The sequence below is a fragment of the Sceloporus occidentalis genome, unplaced genomic scaffold (assembly GCF_023333645.1).
Source record: "Sceloporus occidentalis isolate IW3139 unplaced genomic scaffold, rSceOcc1.0.p SCAF_7, whole genome shotgun sequence".
NCBI lineage: Eukaryota > Metazoa > Chordata > Lepidosauria > Squamata > Phrynosomatidae > Sceloporus > Sceloporus occidentalis.
The window spans coordinates 96,267,858-96,294,402 of NW_028316987.1; the positions used below are offsets into that span (position 1 = coordinate 96,267,858).

Consider the following 26,545-nt stretch of genomic DNA (forward strand, 5'->3'; position numbering starts at 1 on the left):
CTTCCCCCACAAACACATTCTCCCTATTCCTGGCCTTTCACAAAAGTAGAGAAACCGCTAAGGCATGGATAATAATCATGCAGTTTCCCAGATGCTTTTGGACTGCAGCACCCAGCATTCCCCACCCTTGGACTTTCCTGGCAGAGGCTACTGAGACTCAAAAGCCCATCATCCTTGCTCACACCTATCCTACGAGAACCTCATTAGTAGCAAGCAAAGATTAATTCAAACGGGTATCATGCTGCCCTCCAGGCACATCATTCCTCACCAATGGGACTGATGGGAGTTGTAGTCCAACAATCTCTGGAGGGATTTATGGTTTTGCACACACAAAAACCTAGGTTTTCAAGGGTGGCCTGGAGACACTTATTGTTAATTCTGACTCCAGGTTGGGATGCAGAGGGTTAAGAGGGAAGACTTTTCAAAGCCAGGGTTATTTCCCCCCCAGCCCTACAGATTCCAGGTGTTTTGAGGATGCTCTTTACAGGAGATAGGAACTGTAGACCTACACATCTGGAAGCTGCCATCTTGAAGATGTTCTTCTGCACATAAAGAGAGCTGTGGAAAATTACTTTTCTTTTGACTAGGGGTGCATCTACACTGTCACAAATAATGCAGTTTGACACCACTTTATGTGCTGTGATTCTATCCTACAGAAACCTGGGATTGGTAGTTTGGTGAGGCACCAGCAGAGAAAGATCTTGCAAAACTACACATCCCAGGATGCCCATAGGCTACAGCACCAGCACAATATTGTATGGCAATACATAGGCAGATGCTAGAAACATATCAGTCACGAAACACCAGTCATTAAGAGACTGGTCATTCTCTTACATTTCAGGGGCATCTGCACTGTAGAAATAACGAAGTTTGACACCACTTTAACTGCCATGGTCCCCTCCTAGAGACTCCTGGGATTTGCACTCTTTGGCAGAGAAGGCAAAAGACCTTGCTAAACTAAAAATTCCAGGACTATATAGGCTGGAGCTACAGCTCTTAAAGTGGTGTCAAACTGCATTATTTCTACAGTGTAGATGCACCCCAGACCACCCATTGGCCTCACTGGCTGGGGGTTTTGGGAACTGCAGTCCTCAAAGTAACCTTCCCCAACCCAGCTAGCCGGATCCTGCATCTTTAACAGGTGTGTGACAGGCAGACATCTGACAGGTGAGGCTCCCTTTGCCACTGATACATTTGCACACCAGGTTAAATTAAATGTCTAGTCTGTAGTGGGATTTGTAGTTTGTTGTGGCACCCGAGCTCTCTGACAGGGAAGGCTAAATATCTTATGAAACTACAGATCCCAGGATTCCAAAGCATTGAGCCATGGCAGTTAAAGCAGTGTCCAACTGCATTAATTCTGCAGTGTAGATGCAGCCTGGGGCAATGCAGGACAGATGGAAGGTAGGCCTTCCACACTATACAACTGTAGCCCTGTGATTCCATATGACCCAGTGTAGTAGTGGTAGTAATAATAATAATAATAATAATAATAATAATAATAATACCCCATGTATATAATTGTATATAATGGGACTTTTGAGCATCCATGCATTTTGGTATCCATCTAAGGTCCCTTGAACGAAACCACAATGAATAACAAGGGCCCCTGCTGTAATAATAATAATAATAATAATAATAATAATAATAATAATAATAATACCCTATTGTATACAATGGGATTTGAGCATCCATGGATTTTGGTATCCACTGAAGGTCCTAGAACTAAACCAGAGCAAATACCAAGGGCTGCACTGTCATCATCATCATCATCCCCCATTGTAGTTAATGGGATTTGAGCATCCATGGATTTTGGTATACACCGAAGATCCTAGAACCAAACTCCTGTGGATCCCAAGGGCCCCCTCTGTATATTGCTTTAATCCATTTCTCAACATTTGCACCCATGTTCAGAATTGAGAAGATGGAGAGAGAGAGAGAGAGAGAGAGAGAGAGAGAGAGAGAGAGAGAGAGGAGGCCAACTAAATCCTCCAGCAAAGAAGACAGAAGAGACTAGACTTGACAAGGTAGGAGGGAAGGCAGTGAGAGAGTGAACTTTAGCAAAGGCTTCTCTTGCAAAGGGGGACCGTGCTTCTGAGCACTGGCATTTTTTGCCCACTGGCATTTTTGCAAGGCTGGCTGTGTCCTCCGAAGGAGAGGAACATGACAGATCCCTGACTGGTTCTGACTACTTAGTTTCTGGAGTACACACAAGAACCCGGGGCACATTTGCAGCAACAGGGGGGAAGGGAGCATGGCACGGCTGGATGTGCGCAGGCGCAAATAGAGTGCGCCTGCACTGCAGAAATAATGCAGTTTGACACCCTTTGAAGTGCTGTCGTTCCATCCTATGGAATCTTGGGATCTCTAGTTTTGCAAGACTTTTTGCCTTCTCTGCCAAAGGGTGCTGGTGCTTCACAAAATAAACATCCCAGGAATTTATAGGATGGAGCCATGACAGTCAAAATGGTGTTGAATTGCATTATTTCTACAGAGTAAATGCACCTTCAGTCAACAAAGCCTCTGAAAAGAGAAGCGCTTCTTTGCAAAAGCTTTACATACTGGTTCAGGCCACCTTTCCTCCTCATCCTCTGTCTAGCTGGAAGGGTTTTTAGCAGCATTGGCATTGGGAGGATGGTGAAGAAGAGCTGGAGAAGCAGAGACTTTTTGTATCAGGTTGCGACAGTGTGTCTGTAGTCAGTATTGCAATACACAGTGCTTTATCTGGGAAAGAGTGGGATGCAAGTCGATCTTAGTGCAGCCATGCATGTCTGTCTGCAGCAGGCCAGGCAAACAGCAGCTGTCCCCAGAATCCCTCCCTGAGCATGAGCAAAGAGCAAAAGAGAGAGAGAAAGCAGGGTGCAGATAAGCCTGGCTCACCAGCAACCCCACCATGTTTTAAAAAATAAAATAAAAGCATAGATCTATACCAGCCAGAATCATAAGAAAAGTGGAAACAGGTGAAAGAAGAGGCGAGTCCTGGATGTGTTTTGGAAGAAGTGGTTTCTAGAAGTTTGACAAAGTTTCTACACAAAACCAGTGGCACAATGTCTCCCTGGACATTCAATCTCAGACCTCAGAACAGCGGTCCTTGAACTAAAGAACTATAAAGGAAGATGGGAAAGAGAAACCGCAGAAGTGGAGTTCATCCACAAACTACAGTCCATCAGCAATGGGTTGAACAGAGAGAGTGGTTTCCTGACACACTACTACACACATTTCAACACTATTTGAACCCATCCTCAGGTGGGCACCCTTGGCCTCTTCATCACATCCTTCTCTCTTTCCCACACTACTACTACTAACTACTTATTATTCTTATTATTTTCTTATATCCCGCCTTTCTCCCAACATAGGGACTCATCCATTCTCCTCACCTGCAGCCTAGTTTCTTCTGCCTTTGTTCCCTTATGACCATCCTTGAAACTGGAGTTGCCACTTCATTTCCATACACAAAGGATTTTGAATTTGACTTGCCATTCTCACACACTAATATACTGTCTATACTCAGGAATACGCCTAGAAATTTAGGTTAAAAAAACTGACCCAAAAACATGAGTCGACTTATCCATGGCTCAACATAAGTATTGTACTTTAACTCATTCATACATACATACATACATATATATATATATATCATCCCCTGGTGAAAGGCAAGAGTTTACTCTGCCCCTGGAAGCAGTGATTCCTTTCTACTCTCTCATCCATCCAGCCTTTAGTACAGTGGTTCCCAAACTTTGGTTCTCCAGTTGTTTTGGACTTCAGCTCCCATAATTCATGAGTGTTGGCCAAGCCAGCTGGGGCTTCTGGGAGCTGAAGTCCAAAACACCTCAAAAACCAAAGTTTGGGAATCACTGCTTTAGTATGAGTACAAATAGTTATCCTGCTGGAATTTTGTAAGTTCTTTGGCCTTGTTTTCCATTGCTTCATCCTTTACATCAGGGGTAGGCAACCTTTTTGAGCCGGGGGCCGGGTTGCTGTCCCTCAGACAACTGGGGGGCCGAAGCCAAAAAATGAATAATTAAATAATTTTTTTAAAAAAATCAAATAAATAAATAAACCGGTTCAAATGTAGGACAAAAATTTCAAATGGAGGATACTTTTTAAAAAAAATGGAGGACATGCTAACAAATTGGCTGATTTTTTAAAAAATGTTAACATAAATGCATGTTTCAGAGGCTTCTATAGACAATTGCCCCCCTTGCCCGCCTCCTCCTGATAGGCCAAAGGCCCCACGCCCTCACATGAGAGGCCAAAGGCTCCGGCAGCAATCGGGGGCAGGACCGGGCTGGGGCCAGTCCCAAGGCCTTGCCGGGCCGCATCCGGCCCGCGGGCCGCAGGTTGCCTACCCCTGCTTTACATCCTTCATTACTTGCCCCTAGGTTTTACTCTCAACTTATCTACAGGTCATCTCAAAATCCATAATTTTGGCCCCCAAACCTGCCCTCGACTTATATATCAGGTCGACTTGTAGTTGAGTATTTATTATACACTAGGTCTGTCCCTGGCTTTCCACTCCACCAAATGCATTTGGAGGAAGTAGACTGAAGCCGATGAAAGCTCATGCTGCCAACTTCTTTCTACTGAGACTTGGTCCTTCCTGGAGATCAGTTCACTATTGCATCTGAGGAAGTGGACCAAGTTTTGGGAGGCTTTGGTCTTTTGTGGGCATCATTTCTCTCCCTGCATTTGAGGAAATTGACCAAGTCTATGGAGTCTTTGGTCCTCCTGGACACCAGTTCACTTCATGCATCTGAGGAAGTAGGCCAAGTGTTTGGAGGCTTTGGCCCTTCCTGGAAACCAGTTCATCCCATGCAACTGTGAAAGTAAACCAGGTATATGAATGCTTATGCTGCTACAACTTCTTTCTCAAAGTTAGTCTAAAACGTGCTACAAGATCCCTTTGCATGACAAGTAACTGGTTCTGTTTTTGTCTTTTGGTTCCATTGAGCTAAAGCCCATGCTCACACATACTCTCTGTGTGTGCTTCCTTCCATGCATTTAATCCGGACGCTGGTCCAAAGCAGCTTACGTGTCCTAACTACTGGGACGGCCTTCAAGGGACCAGAAGATCCTTTGTTGTTTGGGAACAATCCATAATGGGGTCCCTCATTTCCCTCTGAGAACCAGAGAAAGGTCAGGAGGGAAGAAAGGAGGGCACTGAGGAGAGGAGCACAAACAACCATCTATGAAGGGATTGGGGAAAGTGCAGCTGAGGGAAACACATATGGCCCCAACTCTTTCTGACCCCCAACGTGTGTGGCCATCGCAAGCCCACAATAATTGCAAACTCTGCATTTACAACACTATTTATGAATTAGCAACAGCTCCTGGAAACCCCCAGAAGTGGCAGATTTGTGCATTTTACTTGCCAGTCTCCATCACTGCCTCTCCCCAAACCATTCTTGGTCTACTTCCTCAGATGCAAGCAGGGCACTGGTGCCCAGGGACTTCCTTTTTCTAAACTTTGCCTAGAACTGAACTTTTCTAATGCTGCTAATTTTTCCTATACTTTGGTGCTCCAAGCGTTCTGGACTTCATCTCCCCGAAGCCCAGCCATCTTGGTAGACAGTCTGGAATTCTGGGAGCTGAAGTCCAAAACATCTGGGGGACCAAAGTTTGGGAATCACTGCAAGTTTTAGTCTCTGGGAATGTAATGTTTCACTTCTCAATGATGAGCAATTCAGGACTCAAAGGTCAGCAGATCGGATGGAATATTTTAAAATGAATCAAGGCTCTGCAAGTTCATAGGCCTTTGAATGGGAAGCATGCAAAGCCTACATTCAGGGGAGAGTCATCGCTTATTCTTATTTTAAAAAGACATAAGAATGAAAAAGGAATTATTGAAAAACCAGCTGAAAGCTCTTGCATCTCACTTTCCCTCTGAACAGCTTTATCAATAATTGCAAAAAAAGTTAAATATCAATTGAATAATATTCTCTCGCGGCAAACAGAACTGGCTTTGACATGTTTATGGCAAGCCTACTGGGAAAACCGGGAACGCAATTGCCTTCAGCATCAACAGCAACGCAATGTTATTTCGGCTATCAAAGAGAAAAGCAATGATTTATATACCATCGTACACCGCTATAAATCTACAGTTTTTAAAGTTTTATGCGGCTCTTGATAGCTTTGATAATGAAATTCACCAACAGAATGAGCAGACTTTCTTTTCTCGTATTGGCCTTCCCAAAATTAGCATCTCACAGCAACTATTTCTTTTGGAACCTTTATACTTAAAGGAAATTATCAACTCTATAGCAAATATGAAAAGTAGGAAGTCTCCTGGCCCTGATGGGTTTCCGGTCGAACATTACAAATGCATCCTGGGCTGCATCCACACTGCAGAAATAATCCAGTTTGATACCACTTTAACTGCCATGGCTCAATGCCATAGAAATTTGGGATTTGTAGTTTTGGGAGACATTTAGCCTTCTCTGTCAGAGAGCTCTGGTGCCACAACAAACTACAATTCCTATAATTCAATACCATTGAGCCATGTTGAAATCAAAACATTGACAGCTACTTTAGCAAATAGATTACAAAACCCATTTAATCTTTGGTAAACCCTGAACAGGCAGGATTTATTGAAAACGGGTTGAGAAATTAACAAATGGCCAACGGAAGTGGATCTTCCTCACCCTTTTGACTACTAAAAGAGTGATACTTTGTTACTGGAAAAGCTCATTGTTCTCCGCCTCTGATCCCATGGATAGAAGATCTAACAACACTTGCAAGAGAAAATGTACAAATGAACTTATATTTGGTCATTTGGGCAGCTTTTATAGAAACTTGTGTTTTCATTTTCCTGCAATTTGTTATGCTGAAGCATTCCTGTATGCAACTGAGAGTATATATATATATATATATATATATATATATATAGAGAGAGAGAGAGAGAGAGAGAGAGAGAGAGAGAGAGAGAGAGAGAGTGTGTGTGTCTATAAATTTGACCACCAAAACGGAATCATAAGAAAAGTGGAGGCTAGTAAAAGATGAAAATCATTCTGGATGTCTCCTGGAAGAGAACTTCTGGTGGACTCTAGAAAGCTGACTTTTATTAACTTCTGCAAAACTTAGCTAACCTGGTTGTTTCATTTCACACATGCATGTTGTTACAGCGGTCCCCCCACCTTTGTCAGGGTTTGGGGTGAAGGACCCCCGTGAATGCAGAAAACCCACAAATAAAAAAACACTATTCTTTTTACCCGAGGGAACATCTCTCTAGGAATCTCCAGGTCCTCCAGTGCAACTCTGTGGTCAATATCTGCCAGACGTTGACCATAGAATGATGCTGGAGGACCTACAAATGCCTAGAGAAGTGTTTTCTCTAGTAATGTCAAAGTTCTCTGGCACAACTCTATTGTCAACTTCCAGCAGAGTTGCGCTGGAGGACCTAGAGGTTCCTAGAGAGAACGTATTAATCAAGACCATAAATAATCAAAGCCGCAAAAGTCAAAGCCGCAAATGTGGAGGACTGACTGTAGTTTCTAGAAGCTTGGCTAAACATGTGGCGCTGCTCTTATTTCTTGCAGCGTAGAGACCTCTCCTATTCTTTCCATTTTATTTCTGCCTCTGATGCCAAATTTTCCATTACAGAAATAATGTTCAGGAACTCATTCGCTTCACTGATGGAGGTCTACCTTCAGAAGATTATTGCATCTGCTGCCCTACTGAGCAGCCCTATGAGAGAGCCATAAACCACACTCTGAGTCTCCCTCTTCTAGATCAGCACAGACCAAGTGTTGGACTGCAACTCCCATCAACACTAAAATTCATTGCCAATGGCAAGGAAGGCTGGAATCTGCTGTCCAACCCCATCTGGAGGGATGCATTTTAACCTGATAGCAGCACTCACCAATGTGACGCCCTCCAGGATGCGTTGTCTGTTAGCAGGATGATGGGAATTGTTGTCCAACCCAACCAGGAGGCAGCAGGTTGGAGAAGCCTTTTGTCAAGTGTTTAAAAGTCCACAGAATCAGGAGGACTGTGGATCTGAACGGCTCCCTCATGGTCAGTTGTCCAGCCCCACCAGGCCAGGAATCCCTGGCAAAAGCATCCCAGCCAAGCATCCCTCTTTGGGGGTCTGAGGACAGTGCTCCCCGTCCTCTGAAGCTTCCACTGCGTCAGACCCCGAAGGATCATCCAAGGGTCAGGGCATCAGATCCCAAAGCCATCCTATACTCAGCGCTGTAGGATGGATGAGCTGGGATGAGAAGTTCAATGGGTGACCCTCCTCCAGCTTAATCCCACCTAATGCGGACAACAGTGATTTTCCTATTCTGATTTGAGGCTTCTGTATTTATTGCTATTTTTGGCATTTGACAAGCCAGTCTGTTGGCTACGTTTGCGTTTGGCTGGCAAAACCAGCTAAGGATGGTTATAGGGGCAAATAACATATTTGCTGAAGCATCATCCCTGGCTATGAGTGTGTTTTGGGGCACAATTCGGTGCCTCTAAAGGAGCCAGTGTCATGTAGTGGTTTGAGTGTCAGACTATGACCTATGACTCTGGAGATCAGGGTTCGAATCCTGGTTTGACCATGAGAGCCCACTGGGTTTCCTTGGGCAAGGCACACTCTCTCAGCCTCAGAGGAAGGCAAGGGCAAACCTCCTCTGGGCCACTCTTGCCAAGAAAACCCCATGATATGAAATAATGTTTGAACCATCAGAAAGCAAAGGTGTCTCAGACATCCTTGTGGATAATGTTAGATTTTGGAGTATTTGGGGTTCTGGAATTCCAGAAAAGGGAGACTCAACCTAAAGGCTAGAGCCTCGGATTAGTTTACTGGGTTTTTGTAATGTTTTATCTCATAGTTTTTAATGAATGTTCAATGTGATTTAATTGATTATTTTAGAGGGGGGAGGGAATAATGGGGATTATTATTATAATGTATTCTGGTGTTTTTTATTGTAAACTGCCTCAATCCCTGTGGAGAGGCGGGGTATAAATAAAGTTTATTATTATTATTATTATTATTATTAGAGCCATATTCAAAGACTGCAAGCCTTCATGGAGAACGGCATGTTAGCGCTCATCAAGGAATTTGTGGGACCATCAAAAAATAAAACTGGCAGGCTATTGTTATGTCTGCTTATATTTTCAACCCCTCTGTGACAACCTCCTATCTCTCTCTTCACAGATCTGCAAGACCAGAGGCCCCTTCACACTGCACAGTTATAACGCTATCATTCCACTTTAACTTCCATGGCTGCGTCTTCTGGGATCCTGGGATTTGTAGACTGGTGAGGTGCTTCTCTCGCAGAGAATTTGAAATAATCTAAAATATCCTCTCCCTAAACTGCAAATCCCAGGATGCCACAGGATAAGAGCCACGGCAGCTAAAGCGGCACGATAATTCTGCATTAGAAATGGACCCCGGAGCTTGGTAAAAAGTTACCAGCAAGCACAAATGTTTGTATTTCGGCAGGCTTTTAAGACAGTAATCATTGCAGGGTGGTTTTAAATGGTGTTTTGACTTTTTGTTTGTTTTTAATGTTGATTTTATACTGTTTTAATTGGATGATCTTAACTGTTTTTAAATTCTTACTTTAAAGTTTTTAAAATCTTGTTATATCTTGTGCAAGGCAAGGAGCCGCCTTAGTTAGGTTCCTTGGAGGGAGAAAGGCGGCAGAAAAAGTGAAATAAATACATTTATTATAAGAAATAATACTTGTTGAGGATTACAATTTCCAGACAAACTCAGCCAGTACTGGCCTTGCTGGCTGGTGGATTCTGGGAGTTCTAGTTCCCCAAGCTCTGCAAAGAATCCAATTCCTTGCTTTTTCCTTCAATGGTCAACCAAATGCTTTGGAGAAACCCACAAGGAGGACCCTAGCAGAGCCACCATGGTACAGCCATCCTCAAGATTGGTATTTGGAGGTAGGCTGCCTTTGAAAATAGAGGTTCCAGAGAGTTATTGTGGCTTTTAAAAACTATTACTGTATATCCTTGTGTTCAAGTCGACCTCCTGTATAAGTCGAGGGAAGGTTTCAGGGTCAAAATCCTGGGTTTTGATGTGACCCATGGCTAAATCGGGCATAAAACTTAGGGGGCTAGAAGGAAGGATGCAAAGGGGGAAAGACCACTTCCGTCCCTCCTTCTCCTTCTCTGGACCTTTCCAAACCGATTCCCAGGTCCTGGAGGAGAGGTTTGAACATCATCAGATTGAGAAAGGAAGCAAGTGGATCTAAATGGAGAGTTTTTTCCATAGGAAGGAAAGTCTTGCAAAACGGACCGGAGGGGGAAGGAATTGGTGTTCAATGGAGACTGGGGCCTCAAGCTTGCTTGCTTTAGGCTCTTTCTAAGCACTACTGGTGTATTGACCCTTATATAAGTCTACCCAGAATTTTAGGGTTAATTTTGAGGCATAAATTTCTCGATTTATAGTCACGTATATACAGTAATAAACCTCCCCAGCCTCCACTAATGTGCCTAAGCCCTTTTCAAAACCATGGGAGCCAGCCTTTCTCCTCACATTTAGCATCGGAGAGCTCCATCGGCTAATTGCGCTTTGTCCAAAGAAGCCGGGAATCAGCTTTCCTCCGCTCTGAACCTCTTGTCCTTCAGCAGAATTGGCTGAGCCCCAAAACCTAATGCTCTGAGAGTCAGGAAAATGTCAGTCTCTGGGTTTTTTTATACACTATGCACCATTTCAGAAACCCCAGCCCTGCCTCTGTTTAATTGCCTTCACCTTCCAGTTGTGTTAGGATCCACAACTCCCATCATCCTCAGCCAACACAGTCAATGTATGGGGATTATGGGAGTTGTCCAAGACATCCTCTCTACTCAGGTCTAGGATCTTACAATATCAAAATTGGGTGCATCTGTCAGTCCATTTCAAATGAAAACCTTCTTCCCATCCTGCCTTAATAATTGCAAGATATTAGTACTTTAGTTGCAAGGCAGGAGGAGATGGGGAGAAGTGGGATCTGTAGTACAAAGGAGTAACTTTCACAAACTGGTTTTCAAGTATGAGGTGTGTAAGAAGCACCGGGAGAGCCATGAGCACATAAGTATTTATTTATTTAAGGAAAATGCACAGACTTCCCTGGATCTTGATCTGCCATCAAGAATCGCCTTGGCCTTTTTGCCTGTTGCCTTGCACCCTTGACTTAGGTTTAGCTTGTGGTTTGCTAAGACCCCAAGAGCTTTTGATCAAGCCGCATGCCGCCCATCCCATGTTTGTGCATTTCGTTTTTCCTATGTCAACGTAATGCTTTGCATTTATCCGTATGGAAAACTAGTTTGTTAGCTCCAACAACCCAACTCTCCCACCTGTCAAATGACTTTTCCAAGATCTGGATTAAGCAGATCCAGCTGAAAAGATCTGAAGGTGAAACTGAGCTAATGCCAATTTGAGGGCAATGAACAACAACAGCAACAACCACACCTTTCAGACAGCCTTGCTGTTTTGCAATAAACTGTTTTTAAATCTATTGCAAAAGAGACATTGGCACTCCATGGGCTCATTCCCACTTACATTGAAACCGGACTGCAATTCGCATTTGCTCCCTGTTGGTAAATCAATTCCAAAAGGTGTGTTTTTGCAGGCAGGAGCACAAATCCCACCAAGGATGAGGATGAAGGAATCGCTGTGGGGACGATGGCACTGACATTTGGCTGGAAAAAAGCAGGGCTGGGATCTTCTGGGTGGGAACTGCTATAGGTCCAGTAAGATACAGGAGTTCCCTGACCCAGGGTTTCTTTCCTTCTTGTCTGCCCTTCAAGTCGGAGCAAAGTCTTGCTCAGCCACCTAAGCTGCCGAGATGAAGGCCTCTTTCTCTCATCCCTTCTAATCCCGGCTGGGATTTTCCATTCCCCAAAGATAATTCGCCAGAGGGTTACTCCATCAAATTGGCTGGAGGAAGGCTGGAGACTGAGACAGTGTTACTCATCGAATCGTAGGGGTTGCATCCGGACTGCAGAAAATAATCCAGTTTGACACCACTTTAACTGCCACGACTCAATGATGTGCAGCCCTGGGAATTGTAGCTTTTCATGGCACCAGAGCTCTCTGACAGGGAAGGTGCAATGTCTCACCAAAGGAGACATCCCAGGTTTCCATGGCAATTAAAGCATTGCCAATCTGGATTATTTCTGCAGTGTAGATGCATCCAGTGACTGGACTCTGGTGCTGAACTGGCAACCATAGATGTGGCTTTGCTTTACCTGTAGAAAATGGCGTGTTTCAAAGCAGCCAAGGTTTCAGCCGTTCCTTCTCCTTCCTTCCTTCCTTCCCTGCATTTGATGCCGGTGCCAAGAAGCAGCTTTTGAATAATAAATGTGAAAATACTCTCACAGCAGAAATGTGAAGCAGCCTTGCTGGGCCGGGTGTGTGCCAAAGGTTTGCACGCAAAGCCTCCAGACTCCAAGATAAGAGAGAGACCCAAACTATAGCTCTCCCTAAGGTCCAACTAAAGTTCAGACTGGAGGGAGTTGTAGTGGGGAGGAGAATATTTGTCCCTTGGGAGAAGCTCGAGGCCAATTTCCTAAATGTCCAGGTTGCCTAAAATTAAAAATGCAAAGATTTTCTGCAAAAGGAGTGTTCCGCCCAAACGTAGCTTCAATCTGGATCCAGAAAACAGAGCATGGAAAAATTACTATAACTCCCAACATCCCCCCATCTACCAATGGGATCCCAGCAGTAAGCTCAATGGGACTCACTTCTAAATAAACATGCATGGAATTGTCTGGTATATTAGTAAGTTTGGCTGCAGAACTGATGCAGTTTGACACCTCTTTAACTGCCATGGCTCCATCCCATGGAGTCCTGGGATCTGTAGTTTAATGAGATATGCACTTAAGTGATGCTGTCAAGGAAATAATCCATTTGGACACCGCTTTAACTATCATTGCTCCATCCTATGGAATCCTAGGATTCGTAGTTTGCTGTGTGCCACCATGGCTATCTGTCAGAGAAGGCTAAATAGTTTGCAAAACTACAAATCCCAGCATTCCATAGCATGGAGCCATGGCCGTTACAATCGTGTCAAAACTGCATTGATTCTGCACTGTAGATGCAGCCTTAAGCTGAATCTGCACTGCAGAACTGATGCAGTTTGACATCACTTTAAGTGCCATGGCTCCATCCCATGGAATTATGGGGTTTGCAGTTTGCTGTGGCACCAGAGCTCATTAACAGAGAAGGCTAACTAGTTCACAAAACTACAGATCCATCGTATGGAGCCATGGCAGTTAAATGTGTTGTCAATCTGCACTAATTCTGCATTGTGGGTGCAGCCAGCATCTCAGATATTATGCTGAAAGATAAATCAACCGACTGGCAAAAAGCTCTGATATTTAGCTTCTGTTGTGTTTGTGCATTCCCTTCAAAACAATACGGATGAGCATATTTGCAGAAGGTTTCAGGGAAAAGGCTGGGAAGGGGAGACGGGACCTTCCATAGGAGTTTCTGTGCACTTTTGAAACACCCTCTCCAGCCTGAAAAGCAGCTAAAGCCCCACAAAGCCAGGCTGGAAGGTGCCAGTCTGCCCAGTCAGCAGTCTCAGGGCACTGGGGCAGGAGCTGGGAAAGCTGCTGGGGTTGCAGTTCCAGCCGGGAAATGCAGAAGCTTTGCAACCTCCATTTGACCTTAATTCCCAAGTCTAAACGGGATCCAGTTTAAAATCAGAAAGCAGGCACACATGTGAACAGGGACCCCAGATCCCAGCATTAACCGTCCGTGAGACTATTTACAGTAAGGCCCTTGGTATCTGCTGGGCTTTGGTTCCAGGACCCCCTGTGGATATGAAGATCTGTGGGTGCTCAAGTCCCATTACATACAATGGGGGGTTGTTATTATTACTACTGTCACTACTACTACTACACTGGGTCCTTGGTATCTGCTGATGTTTGGTTCCAAGACCCCCATGGATACCAAAATCCACAGGTGCTCAAGTCCCATTATATACAATGGGATATTATTACTACTACTACTATTACTATTACTACACTAAGTCCCTTAGTATCTGCTGAGGTTTAGTTCCAGGACCCTCCCTCCCCGTGAGCACCAAAATCCATGGATGCTCAAGTCCCATTCGATACAATGGGGTATTATTATTATTATTATTACACCAGACCCTTGGTATCTACAGGGATTTGATTCCAGGACCCTTCTGTGAATACCAAAATCCATGCATGCTCAAGTCCCATTATATACAATGGATTATTATTATTATTATTATTATTATTACTATTACTACACTGGGGCCCTTGGTATCTGCTGAGATTTAGTCCCAGGACCTTCCCTCTCTACGGATGCCAAAATCCACAGAAGCTCAAGTCCCATTAAATACAATGGGGTTTTACTACTGCTTCTAGCACTACTACATTGTGCCCTTGGTATCCTCAGGGGTTTGGTTTCAAGACACACACCCCTCCTGTGGATACTAAAATCTGGGGATGCTCAAGTCCCATTAAACACGATGGTGTCCCTTATATAAAATAGCAAAATCAAGGTTTGCTTTTTGGAATATTTTCAAGCTGTGGAAGGATGACTTTGTGGATAAAGAATCCGTGGATATGGAGCGATGGCTGAATATACTTGAAACATGGAAAAGCCTCCTTCTTTGTCTCCTTGTTTGGAGGTTTTGAAGCAGAGGCTGGGTGGCCATTTGTCAGGAGTCTTCCATCTTGGCCGAAGGAGGTTAGACTGGGTGGCCCTGGGGGCCTCTTCCAACTCTATGATCCTGCGATTCTAGGTATTACACAGTTTCTTCACTCCAAAGTAGGGTTACCAGATCTCAAGGCCTAGTGCTAGCTCTCCATCTTTCGTGGGTTATCTCCAGGCAGGAGACAAGTCCTCCTGGGCCCACCACCCTCAACGGCAGCCCATTTTATTGTTGAAAAGCTCTTCTCTCTGGAGGCTTTTTTAATGTTTAGGTGGGATCTCTTTTCTGGTCATTTGGATCCCATGGGTTCTCATTCTTATCTCTGGAGCAGCAGAAAACAATCTACTCCATAACATCTCTTCAGATATTTGAAGATAGCTATCATATCACCTCTTCTTCTCTTCTCTTCTTCTCCTCTCCTTCTCTTCTGCTTTCTGTCTTCTCTTTTCAATCTAAACATCCCCAGCGTCCCCAGTAGTCCTTCATAAGGCTTGGTTTCCAGATGTTTGACCATCTCAGATGCTCTTCTCTGGGCATAATGTCCGGAGCTGGCCAATGTCCTTCTTGAACTGTGTCATTCATTTCCGTCATTCCTTATCGTGTTTAAAAAGTCATCCATCATTGTTACCCTACTTCAATGTTCACAAATGTTTTGCTGTGTGCCTTCAAGTCATTTCCAACTGACGGCAACCCAAAGGCGGCCTTATCATGGGATTTTCTGGGGCTGAGAGTGTGTGACTCGAGACACTTATTGATAGATGGACTGCCGGTGCCTGATCTTATATTCTTTCTTTTCAATCCTGCTTTCATACAATGCTGGGAATCATGCTTTTCAGTCATGCTTTTCCATGGCTGAGCGGGGATTGGAACTCTAGTCTCCAGAGCCCATAGTCCAACATCCAAACCATAACAGTTCATTGGAGTACATTACTCTTTTTGCTTTACAATAACCTTTGCGTTTGCTTTCAGAGCCAGTATGGCATAGCAGTCTGAGTGTTGGACTGTGACTCTGGGGGCCTGGGTTCGAATCCTACCTCGGCCATGGAAACCCACTGGCTGTCCTTGGGCAAGTCACACTCTCTCAGCCTCAGGGGAAAGCAACTGCAAACCTCCTCTGAACAAATCTTGCTGAGAAAATGCCTTAGGATCACCATAAGTTGGAGATGACTTGAAGGAACACAACACACACACACACACACACACACACACACACACACACACACACAAACAGTTGCGTTCCTTGTAAGGAGGCAGGAAAGCCTTACGTTCAGAAAGAAAATGGAATAAAACTAGGAAAGCTCACATCCAAGTGCCTCCAAAATTACTTTGTAATACCCCTGAAAAGTACAAGCGACATTGCTAAATGTAGCCAGAAATTAACTTTATCCCTATTTGTTTTGTCACTTTCGAACTACAACTGGTACACCTTTGTTATCTTCCCTCCATAACTTCATTACTGCATTATTTCTGTCGTTATTATAACTGTTTCTGTTGCTGTTATTATATCCTCCCGTCTTTCCCTTAGTTTGGGACTCAAGGCGGCTTCCTAACCTAAAACAATGACAGTGAAAAATTCAAATCATACCAAAGGTTTAATAGGATTAGAACTATCAATGGAATTAAAACCAATAGAAAATAGCCATGACTCATTGCTATAGAATCCTGGGATTTGTAGTTTATGGATTTCCATATAAAGGATACTCAGCATATAACAACAACAACAACAACAGTAATAACAGCTGGAAAAATTTAGAAAGGCTTTTTATTTTAACATGACACCTCTTGCTTTTTGGGGGGAAGGACATGCTGTTTTACGTCACTCCTTTCCCATGACTTCTGCATGTGTCTTTGGTTGCATCCGCACTGCAGAAATAATTCAGTTTGACACCGCTTTAACTGCCATGGCTCAGTGCTATGCAGTTCTGGGAACTGTTGTTTCTTGTGGCACCAGAGCTGTGTGACAGACAAGGCAAAACCTCCTCTGAGCAAATCTTGCCAAGAAAACCCCTGGATAGCTTCATTTTAAGTCGGAAAGGACTGGAAGGCACACAACAGCAGCAACAAAGGAAGGGCAGCAGATCTCAGGGGTCCATTTTCTGCCCTTGGGATCCTCTCTAGGGGCCACAGGAACTCCTTGAACTGCCTAGAAATGGGGTCGTGATACATTTTAGTCCTGAAAAACAGTTTAACAGAAGGAAGTAAAGGCAGAGGCTGGGGTTTGATTCCCAGCCTGGCCATGAAACCCACTGGATAACTTTGGGCAAGTCCCATTCTCTCAGCCTAAGAGGATGGCAACTGTAAACCCCTTCTGAACAACGCTTGCCAAGAAAACCCCATCGAAGGGTTGCCACAAATCGGAAATTACTTGAAGGAGCATAACAACAACAACAACAACAACAACAACAACAGACTTAGGAAATGTATGGAGTCACCATAAGTCCAAAGGCGGCTTGAAGGCATTTGCACACACATTTAGCTGTGGTTTTAATTGTGTAGTAACTAATGTTGGAATACTGTAACTGTTTTTTAACTCTGTTGTGATCCCGCCTCGATCCATTGGGAGAGGCAGGAAGATATAAATAAAAACTATTATTATTATTATTATTATTTTCTATTTACTGTTCTGGAAAAACCTCAATGGCAAACCTCCTCTGAACAAACCTTGCCAAGAAAACCCGGTGATAGAGTCACGGTAAGTTGGAAATGACTGCAAGGCACAGAACAACAGAAATTGATGATGATGATGTTGATGGTGGTGGTGATGATGGTGGTGATGACAGTGATGATGATGGTGATGGTGATGACGGTGGTGGTGGTGATGGTGGTGGTGATGACAGTGATGATGATGGTGATGATGATGATGATGGTAATCCAGTGCTGAGTCAGGGCTCCCAGGGCTGCTGGGAGGAGACCTCAATCCCTCCGAAGCCTGTCTCTTGCCAGATCCTCTTTCTCCTTCTCTCTCCCTTAACCTTTAAGAAGATTAGCCTCCTTTTTTCTTTCTCCGGGGTCTGAATCTCCAGATTAGTCTCCTCGATCTGCCTTTAAAAAGCAGCACCAGCTTTCCCAACTCTGGACAGACCTCTACCCTTTGTTCCTCTTTCACTCCCTTTATGTAACTGCACCGTAGGCCTCCCCTGGCACTACTTCACATTGGTTTCCCTACAGTTACATCCACTTTACACAGGGCTGGGCATTTGTGAGGGGGCTGGGGCTCAGTCCCCCCCAAAAAAGACCCCCCTACAAACTATACTTGGCACAGCATCTCTAAATATCTCCATTTACCTCTGCAGCAGGGGCATCCTTAAGGAAGAGGTGCAAGGAGTGTGAGCTGCACCAAAGGGCACTCCAAGACAAATATATGATTGATTGATTTATACCTTGCCTTTCCCCCCAACATTCGGATTTGAAGCAGTTTACAATCTAAAACAGAGCTACAATTAAAAACTTACAAAAAATTGACAGATTAAAAATGATCTGTTTTGGCAGAAATGGGCCGCGGCATTGGCCTTGTTGCTGCTGTTGTTGCGTGCCTTCTTCAAGTTGTTTCAGACTTATGAGGACCCTTAGGCAAACCTATTATGGCAAGTTTTCTTGGCAAGGTGAAGTCAAAGGCTTTCATGGTCAGCGTCCATAGTTTTTGTGTTTTTTTCAGGCTCTGTGGCCATGTCCTAGAAGAGTTTATTCCTGACATTTTGCCAGCATCTGTGGCCAGTATCTTCTCTTCTCTGAAGATGCCAAAGCCACAGATTCTGGTGAAACGTCAGGAATAAACTGTTCTAAAACATGGCCACAGAGCCCCCCCCAAAACCCACAAAAAACTATTTTCTTGACAAGATTTGTTTAGGAAGGGTTTGCCATTGCCTTCCCTTGAGCCTGAGAGTGTGTGACTCGCCCAATGGGTTTTCATGGCTGAGCAGGGATTCGAACCCTGGTCTCCAGAGTCATAGTCCAACGCTCAAACCACTACACAATGATGGCTCTTACCACACTGCACCCATAATACACTATATTTAAAAATCCACAGACCTAGTTTTAATTAATAGAGTCACAGAACTGGAAAGGGGTCCCAGAGGTCATCTATCCCAACCCTTTGCTAGGGGCAGGATCTCCAACTACAGCATCCTCAGCAACGGGACTTTCCAACCTCTTTCTGAAGACGTCCAGAGAAGAAGACCCCACCACCTTTCTGGGCAATTGCGTCCATTGCTGATGGTCAAGAAGTTCCTCCTAATGTCCAGTCAAAATTGAGTTACCCTCCTGTGACTTAAGTTACCCTCCTGTAGCTGTAACTGGCAAAGGATATGGGTTTTGGTTAATATGGCAACAGCCCTTGCTCCTCTGGCCACTTTGGCAAAGGGGGATTTGGGGAGATGTCGCCCAAAAAAGCCACATTTTCAAGCTCTGTTTCCCATTTATGTGGCCACTTCAGTGGCATCTGCACTGCAGAATTAACACACTTGGACACTGCTTTAACTGCCATGGCTCAAAGGTATGCAGTTTTGGGATTTTGTGAGCTATTTATGTCAGAGAGCTCTGGTGCCACCACAAACTACAAATCCCAGGATTCCATAGGATGGAGCCATGGCAGTTAAAACAATGTCAAACTGCAGCAGCCTGTGTAACTCTGTTATATCCACAACAACACAAAGACCATCAGCTTTATTGTGGAGCTGGATTCTGGGTTTGCAAGCATTCAGATATTGCTAGATACTTCATGTGCCAGGGCATGCGCCATTTTCCTGCTATGAGTCAATAGGAGCCATACCCACATCTTCCATCGTCAGTGGGGCACTCAATCCACCTCAGGATTTAAATCCACCTAATAACAAAGATAATAGAGGATACTGTCCATACTGCAACTGTAAATGTTACAACGTATATATCAATATGTATAATATGGTAAAGAGCATGGTCATACATATATTATCAAAGTAACCACTTACATAAATATTTTAAGATCGGTAACAGAAAAGAAGGTTAGTAATATCGACAATGCAAGCTATAGCAAAGTATAACTCCAGTGTTGGAAACTAGGTAGCCAAACAAAGATAAGGAATGAATGTAAAGATGTTTGTATAAAGGAAAAATAGAATAAGAGGCTATGCAATATTATTTAAATAAGGTAATTAAGAAATGTATAGAAGACAACTATTGAAGAATTGTATGGTAGATACGTATATATGTATACATATGGGTATGGCTGTGTGTGTATGTGTATGTGTGTGTGTATATATATATATGAGTATGTATATGTATATATAAGTGTGTTTGAGTGTATGTGTGTGTGTGTATATGATCTGATAGAAGATGTCAATGTAAATGTAACATTTTAAGTTGTGGTTTATTCTAACTTATGTCTGTGAATGTCAATAAAAAGGATTTAAATCCACCTGAGGAAGCATTATCCAAAGTGCTGAATCCATCTTGCAAAAAATACTCTCAGCCCAAACCTAGACTTAACCCACCAGCCGCTGCTGCTTCTTACAATCACCAAGAGAAACTGAGGAAGGGACAGGAATGGGGAAAGGACAGGGCTCATCAGTGGGACCCTTTGGGACTACAGTTCCCAGAATCCCGTAACTTTATTTGAGCTGAATAAATAATAATAATAATAATAATAATAATAATAATAATTTATTTATATACCGCTATTCCAAAGATCAAAGCGGTGAACAGCAAGTAAGCTAATTAGCAAGTAAGCTAATACACACCTAACGATAACTGCCATGGTTCTACTGTCAAAGCCCTAATGCAGATGATTATCATAACTCTGCAAACAAAAGGCCTGCCATTATCATTATTACGATAGCCTGTCTATCATGATCACAGGATCGAGTGAGAGGCATTGGCTGAGAGTTTTCCCTCTACAGCCAGCCCTCCATGGATTCTGCAGCCATGGATTCAACCATCCACAGCTTGAAAATATTCATCATCATCACCACCGTCACCATCATTTTCATCATCATGATCCAGAAGGCAAGCCTTGATTTTGCCATTTTGTACAGTATAAGGGAAACCATTGTATTACCCCACTGTATATAATGGGACTTGAGCATCCCTGGATTTTGGTATCCATGGAGGTCCTGGAACGAAACCCAGTGGATACCAAAGGCCAATAACCACCCCATTGTATTTAATGAGACTTGAGCATCATGGATTTTGGTATCCACAGGGCATCCTGGAAACAAACCCCAGCAGATACCAAGGACCAATAATAATAATAATAATAATAATAATAATAATAATAATAATAATAATACCACCCCATTGTATTTAAGGAAGAGAGCATGGCCTTGCAAATTCAGGGCAGCCATGGCTTCCTTGATGGAACCAATCCTCCTGGAGCGCAGTGTCCCTGTTTTCCTATGCCTTCTTCCCCTTTGTCCAGCATTCTCCTTTTTTGCAGTGAGTCCTCTCGTCTCCTGACATGGCCAAAAATACAAGAGAGACTGGCTTCTGGTGAGAGTTCAGGCCTGAGTTGTTCTAGGACCCATCTTGCATAACTCCTTTAAAGTTCACACTAAAACCCAGAGTGCATGAGGTTCCATTATTATTGTTACTGTGTTGTTGTTGCTTGATTATGCTTGGGTGAGACAAAGCAACACAACCTTGTAATTGCCACACAAATATTAAGAACATCCACAATCTGCCACAGAGCTGTTAAGAGACACACCATGGTCCACCAACAGCTTTGCGAGATAGGCTAGTCTGTCCCACCAAGACCATGGCTGAAGCAGGACTTGAACCCAGGTCCAAATCACATTGCTCCATCAACTAGACCATCACAAGGGTGCACCCTTTTACCCTCCATCACAATTGTGTTCTCTTCTGTGAACTTTCTCAGGATTGCATCATCATCATCATCATCATCATCATCATCATCATCATCATCATCCAGCCAGGTCCTGCTTTTCTTTCTCTTTAAAGTCAACTCAATTAGGATAATTAAAGTGTGTCAATCCCCTTTCCCTGCGCCACTTACTAAGCCTGTTGCTTAATAGGATTTTTACAGACGCCCCTGGGACCAAATGACACAGTCCCCGGCTGCAAAGACTCACACCTTCATTTGCTGATGCATCCTTCCAGGATTCAGGGTTAGCTCACTCAGATCTTGAATGAGATGGGCACCGGGCAAACAGTTATGGGGAAATTACCTTTTGGACTACATCTCCTAGCATCCCCCAACTAAGATGGAGCATTCAGAGAGCTGTAACTCTCTGCTTCTCTCTCATGCTATGCAATTCTAGCACTTTTTGCTCTCACTTAAACTTCCATGAAACAGTGACACCTTTATGGGGCCAACCAAAATGCGCATTAGACACCCTGCAGGCTTTCAAAGCTCCACTGGCTTCTTCATCGACCAAAGGGGTTGAAAACCATGCAGGGCACTTTGCCTGATGAAGAAGCTGGAGGAGCTTTGAAAGCTCACAACATATACATTTTGCATTTTGGTTGGTCCAACAAAAGTATCACTCTTTGATAATGGATTTTTGACATTATTGGCTTTGCTATACAGCCAACACAGCTATCTCTAGATGTTTTCAAAAAGTTTCATGGATCCATGATTCTGTGCAACCCTGGGATGTGCAGTTTCTTGAGGTTTATAGAATTATCTGCCAGACAGCTCTAGTGCCATATCAGTTAAAATGAAATCATAATGCTATAATAGTATAGTATGATTTGCACATATAGAATTCAGTTTGCACATATAGAATCATAGAGTTGGAAGAGACCACAAGGGCCATCCAGTCCAACCCCCTGCCATGCAGGGACTCACAATCAAAGCATCCCTGGCAGATGGCCATCCAGCCTCTGCTTAAAGACCTCCAAAGAAGGAGATTCCACTACACTCCGAGGAAGGAGTGTGTTCCACTGTCAAACAGCCCTTACTGTAAGGAGTTCCTACTGAAAGACACCATTGTCCAAAAAGTAACATCTCCAAGTTCTGGCCTAAAGTGCAGCTCATCCATAACAGGACTGTTGGGAATCCCTACGCAAATTTAACCGTAGGTAAACCCCAGTGGATCCAGTAAGATTTTACTTCCAAGTAAACCCCACTTAGACCCAGCGTGGTGCAGTGATTTGAGCATTGGACTACAACTCTGGAGAGCTGGGTTCGAATTCCAGCTCGGCCATGTAAAGTCCCACTCTCTCAGCCTCAGAGGATGGCAATGGCAAACCCCCCTCTGAAGACACTTGCCAAGAAAACCTTATGATGGGGTCCCCACATGTCAACAATGACTTGTAAGCGCACAACAACAACAACAACAACGCATCTGCTTAACATGCAAGTCTCCATTGCTAAGCACAGTTGTTTGGAAGCAAGTCGTATTATGGAACAATGCAGCATTTTGCTGAGTAAGGCTGCACAAAATCAGGTGGTCCAACGCCATTTCCACCCCTTACTTTCCGGCTGCAGAAAGTAAAGAGGGAGGATGTTTTAGGCATTGGTTTACAATTGTAGATCCTCCTCACCCACTCCCACACACTTTACTCCAAAGGGCAACTTGCAAGACTCCCCAACACAAAAAGATGCACCATTGCTATCACTTCCTAGCTGTCACACCTCCAGAATCAAAGACTGGGAATCCCAAACCTATGGCCATTTCGCTCCAAGCAAGACCCCTCCGGCTCTCAGCCAGACGAATGGGAATGGGTGGGTTATTGGGACGAAGGATGGAGGATAATGCCTGGAAAATCTCTGCAAATGAACCCAGAGGAAAAGGAGCTGCAAGGCGGGACCAATGACGGCTCCATGCGCACGCATTACAGGATTTCAGTATTGAAACTCAGCATCAGATCTAAAGGAGAGCTCCATTTGAGCCAACTCATCCTCATTTTCATTGCCTGGGGAGGGAATTTGGGGGTAGAAGGGTTTAACTAAAAAGCTTTTCGTGTCCCTTCTTGGATGCAATCATATGCAAACTGCCAAAAAAAGAGGGAGAGAGAACTGTAATGCATTTTGCAATACTTCTGCATCCCACGGATTTGTCGTAATGGCCTTTGCGATCAATATTGCAGTGTTATGGTCAATGCTCAGACAGTCACACCTTCGTATTAATGGAAAGGATTGGTGCTTTTGACATGGCACCTACACTCCAGACCTATTTCACAGTTTAGCACCAGAGTTGTTGTGATGTGTGTGATGCTTGTGTGTGCCTGGCTTACTGTCTAGAAATACTTGGTACTCCCAGATATTTATTTGATGTCTAAAACACAGGATCACACATCCATGTTGTGTTGGTGGGGGGAGTGGCAGGTTGCACCCCCTTTTCTTGGGGGTTCAGTCTTCTGAGTAAGGACTGTGTTTTGCATGCCTTCAAGTCATTTCCACTTGCTTGGGGCCTAAGGTAGCTCCAGAAGGCAGTAAGAATGCTCCCAAATGGTATTGGGGGGGGGGTATTTTGTGGGGTGCAGTGGAAGGATACAGCCTTCTAATCTCTCCTGGGGGGTTAAAATATCCCCCTAGCCTTCTACAAATGGTCATCTTGCCCAAATGGTCACCTTCAGACCCACAGTGCATGTATGTGTGTGTGGGAGGGGGCATCTGTGCTGCATGCATTTTGTAGCTGTGTGACTGCAAGCGATTTCCAACTTATGGCAACCCTAAAGCAAATTTATCATGAGATTTTCTTGGCAAGATTTGTTCAGAGGGGGTTTGCCATTGCCACCCCTTGAGGCTGACAGCATGGGACTTGCTCAAGGCCATCCAGTGAATTTACATGGCTGAATGGGGAATTAAACCCTGGTCTCCAGAGTCAAAGTCAGTGCTCAAACCATTCTGCCGCACTGGTTCTATGATGATGATGATGATGATGATGATGATGCACAGAATGTATTGTGGGCAGACTTTATTATCCTGTACCAGGAGGAAGGCAGGATATATCTTAATAATAATAATAATTATTATTATTATTATTATTAATGATCTCTGCCTGCAATCCATCTTGTGAACATTTACTTAGGAGTAACATGGAGGGGACTTGCACATTCTATGCATTTCTATACATTCAAGGATGTTTGAATGGTCATGGTGGAGAAAAGTAACTTGCTCTCCGGCTGCAAGAACCTGCAAGGAGGCAATATAGTCAACAACCTCCCTCTCAATGCTGAACCTCTGCCCCCCCCCACCTAAAATCAGTTTGGGGGGCACTATAGAAAAGGCTGCAGAGCCCCAGAATGATGAAGAATTCTGGGGAATGCACTGACTGTTTTGTGGCCTTTGGGGCTGGTTTGAAGGCTACCGACCCACAGGGCCTACTCCCTGCCCCACATCTCTGTACCACAAGACTTAGTACACCAGCTGCCTGCCAGGGTTCAGCCCCCCCATATCTGACATAGCAGAGGATTTCTCTGGAGCTGCATGCAGGTGAATCCTGGAAGCTTAGCTGCTGCTCAGAAGGTGTGTCCCTCCCTTCCTCCCTGGGGAGCTTAGGACGAGACTCTGGAGCAGGGGAGGCCATGGGGCCCAAGGGGTAGAGCACTGGGCCCAGCCCCCTTCCTTCCCCAGGGCAGAGGCAGGGGCAGAGCAGGCTGCCCCCTTCCCTGCCTCTTGGCTGACCTTGCAGGAGAAGCCATCTCTGCGCCTTCTGCAGCCGGATCCTGCCCTGCATTACTGGCCCCCATTTTAAGGGGGGGGGGGGGACTTTGGGAAGCTCCTCTCCCCAGTTCAGGAAAGGAGAGAAGGAAGTCCTTGCTTTGCTCCATCCCCCAAATATAAAGGTGCTTCTGACACAAGAGGGGTCTCACTGCATCTGGGTTGTCATTTGGGTTGTCTCAGAGGGAGGAGGGAAAGTGGGCTCCCAGCCATTGAGGGGGACAAAGACATTGGGGGGGGGGGTCAAATCCACTGGGGCTGTGTGTGTGTGTGCGTGCAAGCCATGGGGGGAGATCCAAGCCATGGGGGGGGGCTGGATCCCTTCGGGGGCTCTGAGCCAGTAGGGGACCCAAGCTATTGGGGTGGGATCAAGTCCATGAAGGGGGGGGGGTTGCAAGCCATTTGGGGGGGTCCAAACTATTGGGGGGGTTGGAACCATGGGGGAATCCAAGCCATTGGGGGTGTGTGCAAGTCATGGGGGGATGAAGCCCCTGGGGGTGTTTTAGCTTTGCAGGGAGAGGGGGAGCGGGGTGTCCTTTCGAGACCCCTCCAGGGAAGACCCCCCAGTCTCCCCCCCACTTACCCAGGGACCCCCCAAGGGCGCCCTCTCCCCCTCCCCCTGGGAAGGGGGCGTGGCTCACCTGGCTCAGGTGTCCTCCTCCTCCTCCTCCTCTTCCTCGGGGCGCCGGGTTCCTTGGGCGGCAGCAGCAAAGGCGAGGAGGCGGAGGGGGCCCGGGAGGCTTCCCCTGGCATGGCCAGCAGCCAAGGGCAGCAGGGATGGAGGGGTCCCCGGGATGCCTCTGCCCCTTCTTGGCCTCCAGACAGCAGGGCCAGCCAAGGGGGCTTATCCTCTTCTGCAGAGACCCCCCCCCTGCAGCCTGCCTTCCGATGCTGCTGCTGCTGCTGCTGCTGCTGCTTCTCTGCCAGGGCTGGGAGGATGAGGATGGAGGGAGCATGCGCAGTGGAGGCCCCCCTCCTCCTCCTCCTCTTCCCAGGGAAGGCTGGACCACAAGGAAGAGGAGGATGCTCAGCAAAGGAGGAGGAGGAGAAGAAGAAGAAGAGCCCTCTCCTCCTCCTCCTCCCCAGTGAGGTCAGCAGCAGCAGGGAAAGAGGGAAGGAGCCCCAGCAAGAGCAGGGCAGCTGGGTGCCAGGCACTGCAGAGAAAAAGAGAGAGAGAGAAAGACAAAAGGAGAGATGGGGCTGGTCCCTGCCCCCTCCAGGGCCATTGCATCAGCCTCAGCAGCAGCAGCCTCCAAAGCCCAGGCCTAGCCCCCAGATGACTGCGAGGGAGGCAGAAAGAGGGGCCAACACCAACCAGATGCATTGCAGCAGA

At 45.2% G+C, this 26,545-nt stretch overlaps 1 protein-coding gene across 3 annotated transcripts in view; it reads right to left on the minus strand.

The window, feature by feature from the left end:
• The window catches only part of LOC149310176 (uncharacterized), a 50,971-nt gene extending 24,857 nt beyond the window's left edge, over window positions 1-26,114 (minus strand). Inside the window, exon 1 of one of the 3 annotated variants that reach the window (XM_089533848.1) lies at window positions 25,854-26,114. In XM_089533848.1, the coding sequence (XP_089389974.1) occupies window positions 25,854-25,965 (112 nt within the window). In that variant the 5' untranslated portion in view covers window positions 25,966-26,114. Of the gene's footprint in view, window positions 1-7,858; window positions 8,196-25,853 lie in introns of those variants that run through there. The other 2 variants (XM_089533845.1, XM_089533847.1) reach the window with 2 other exon arrangements.
• Window positions 26,115-26,545: the final 431 nt, after the last annotated feature.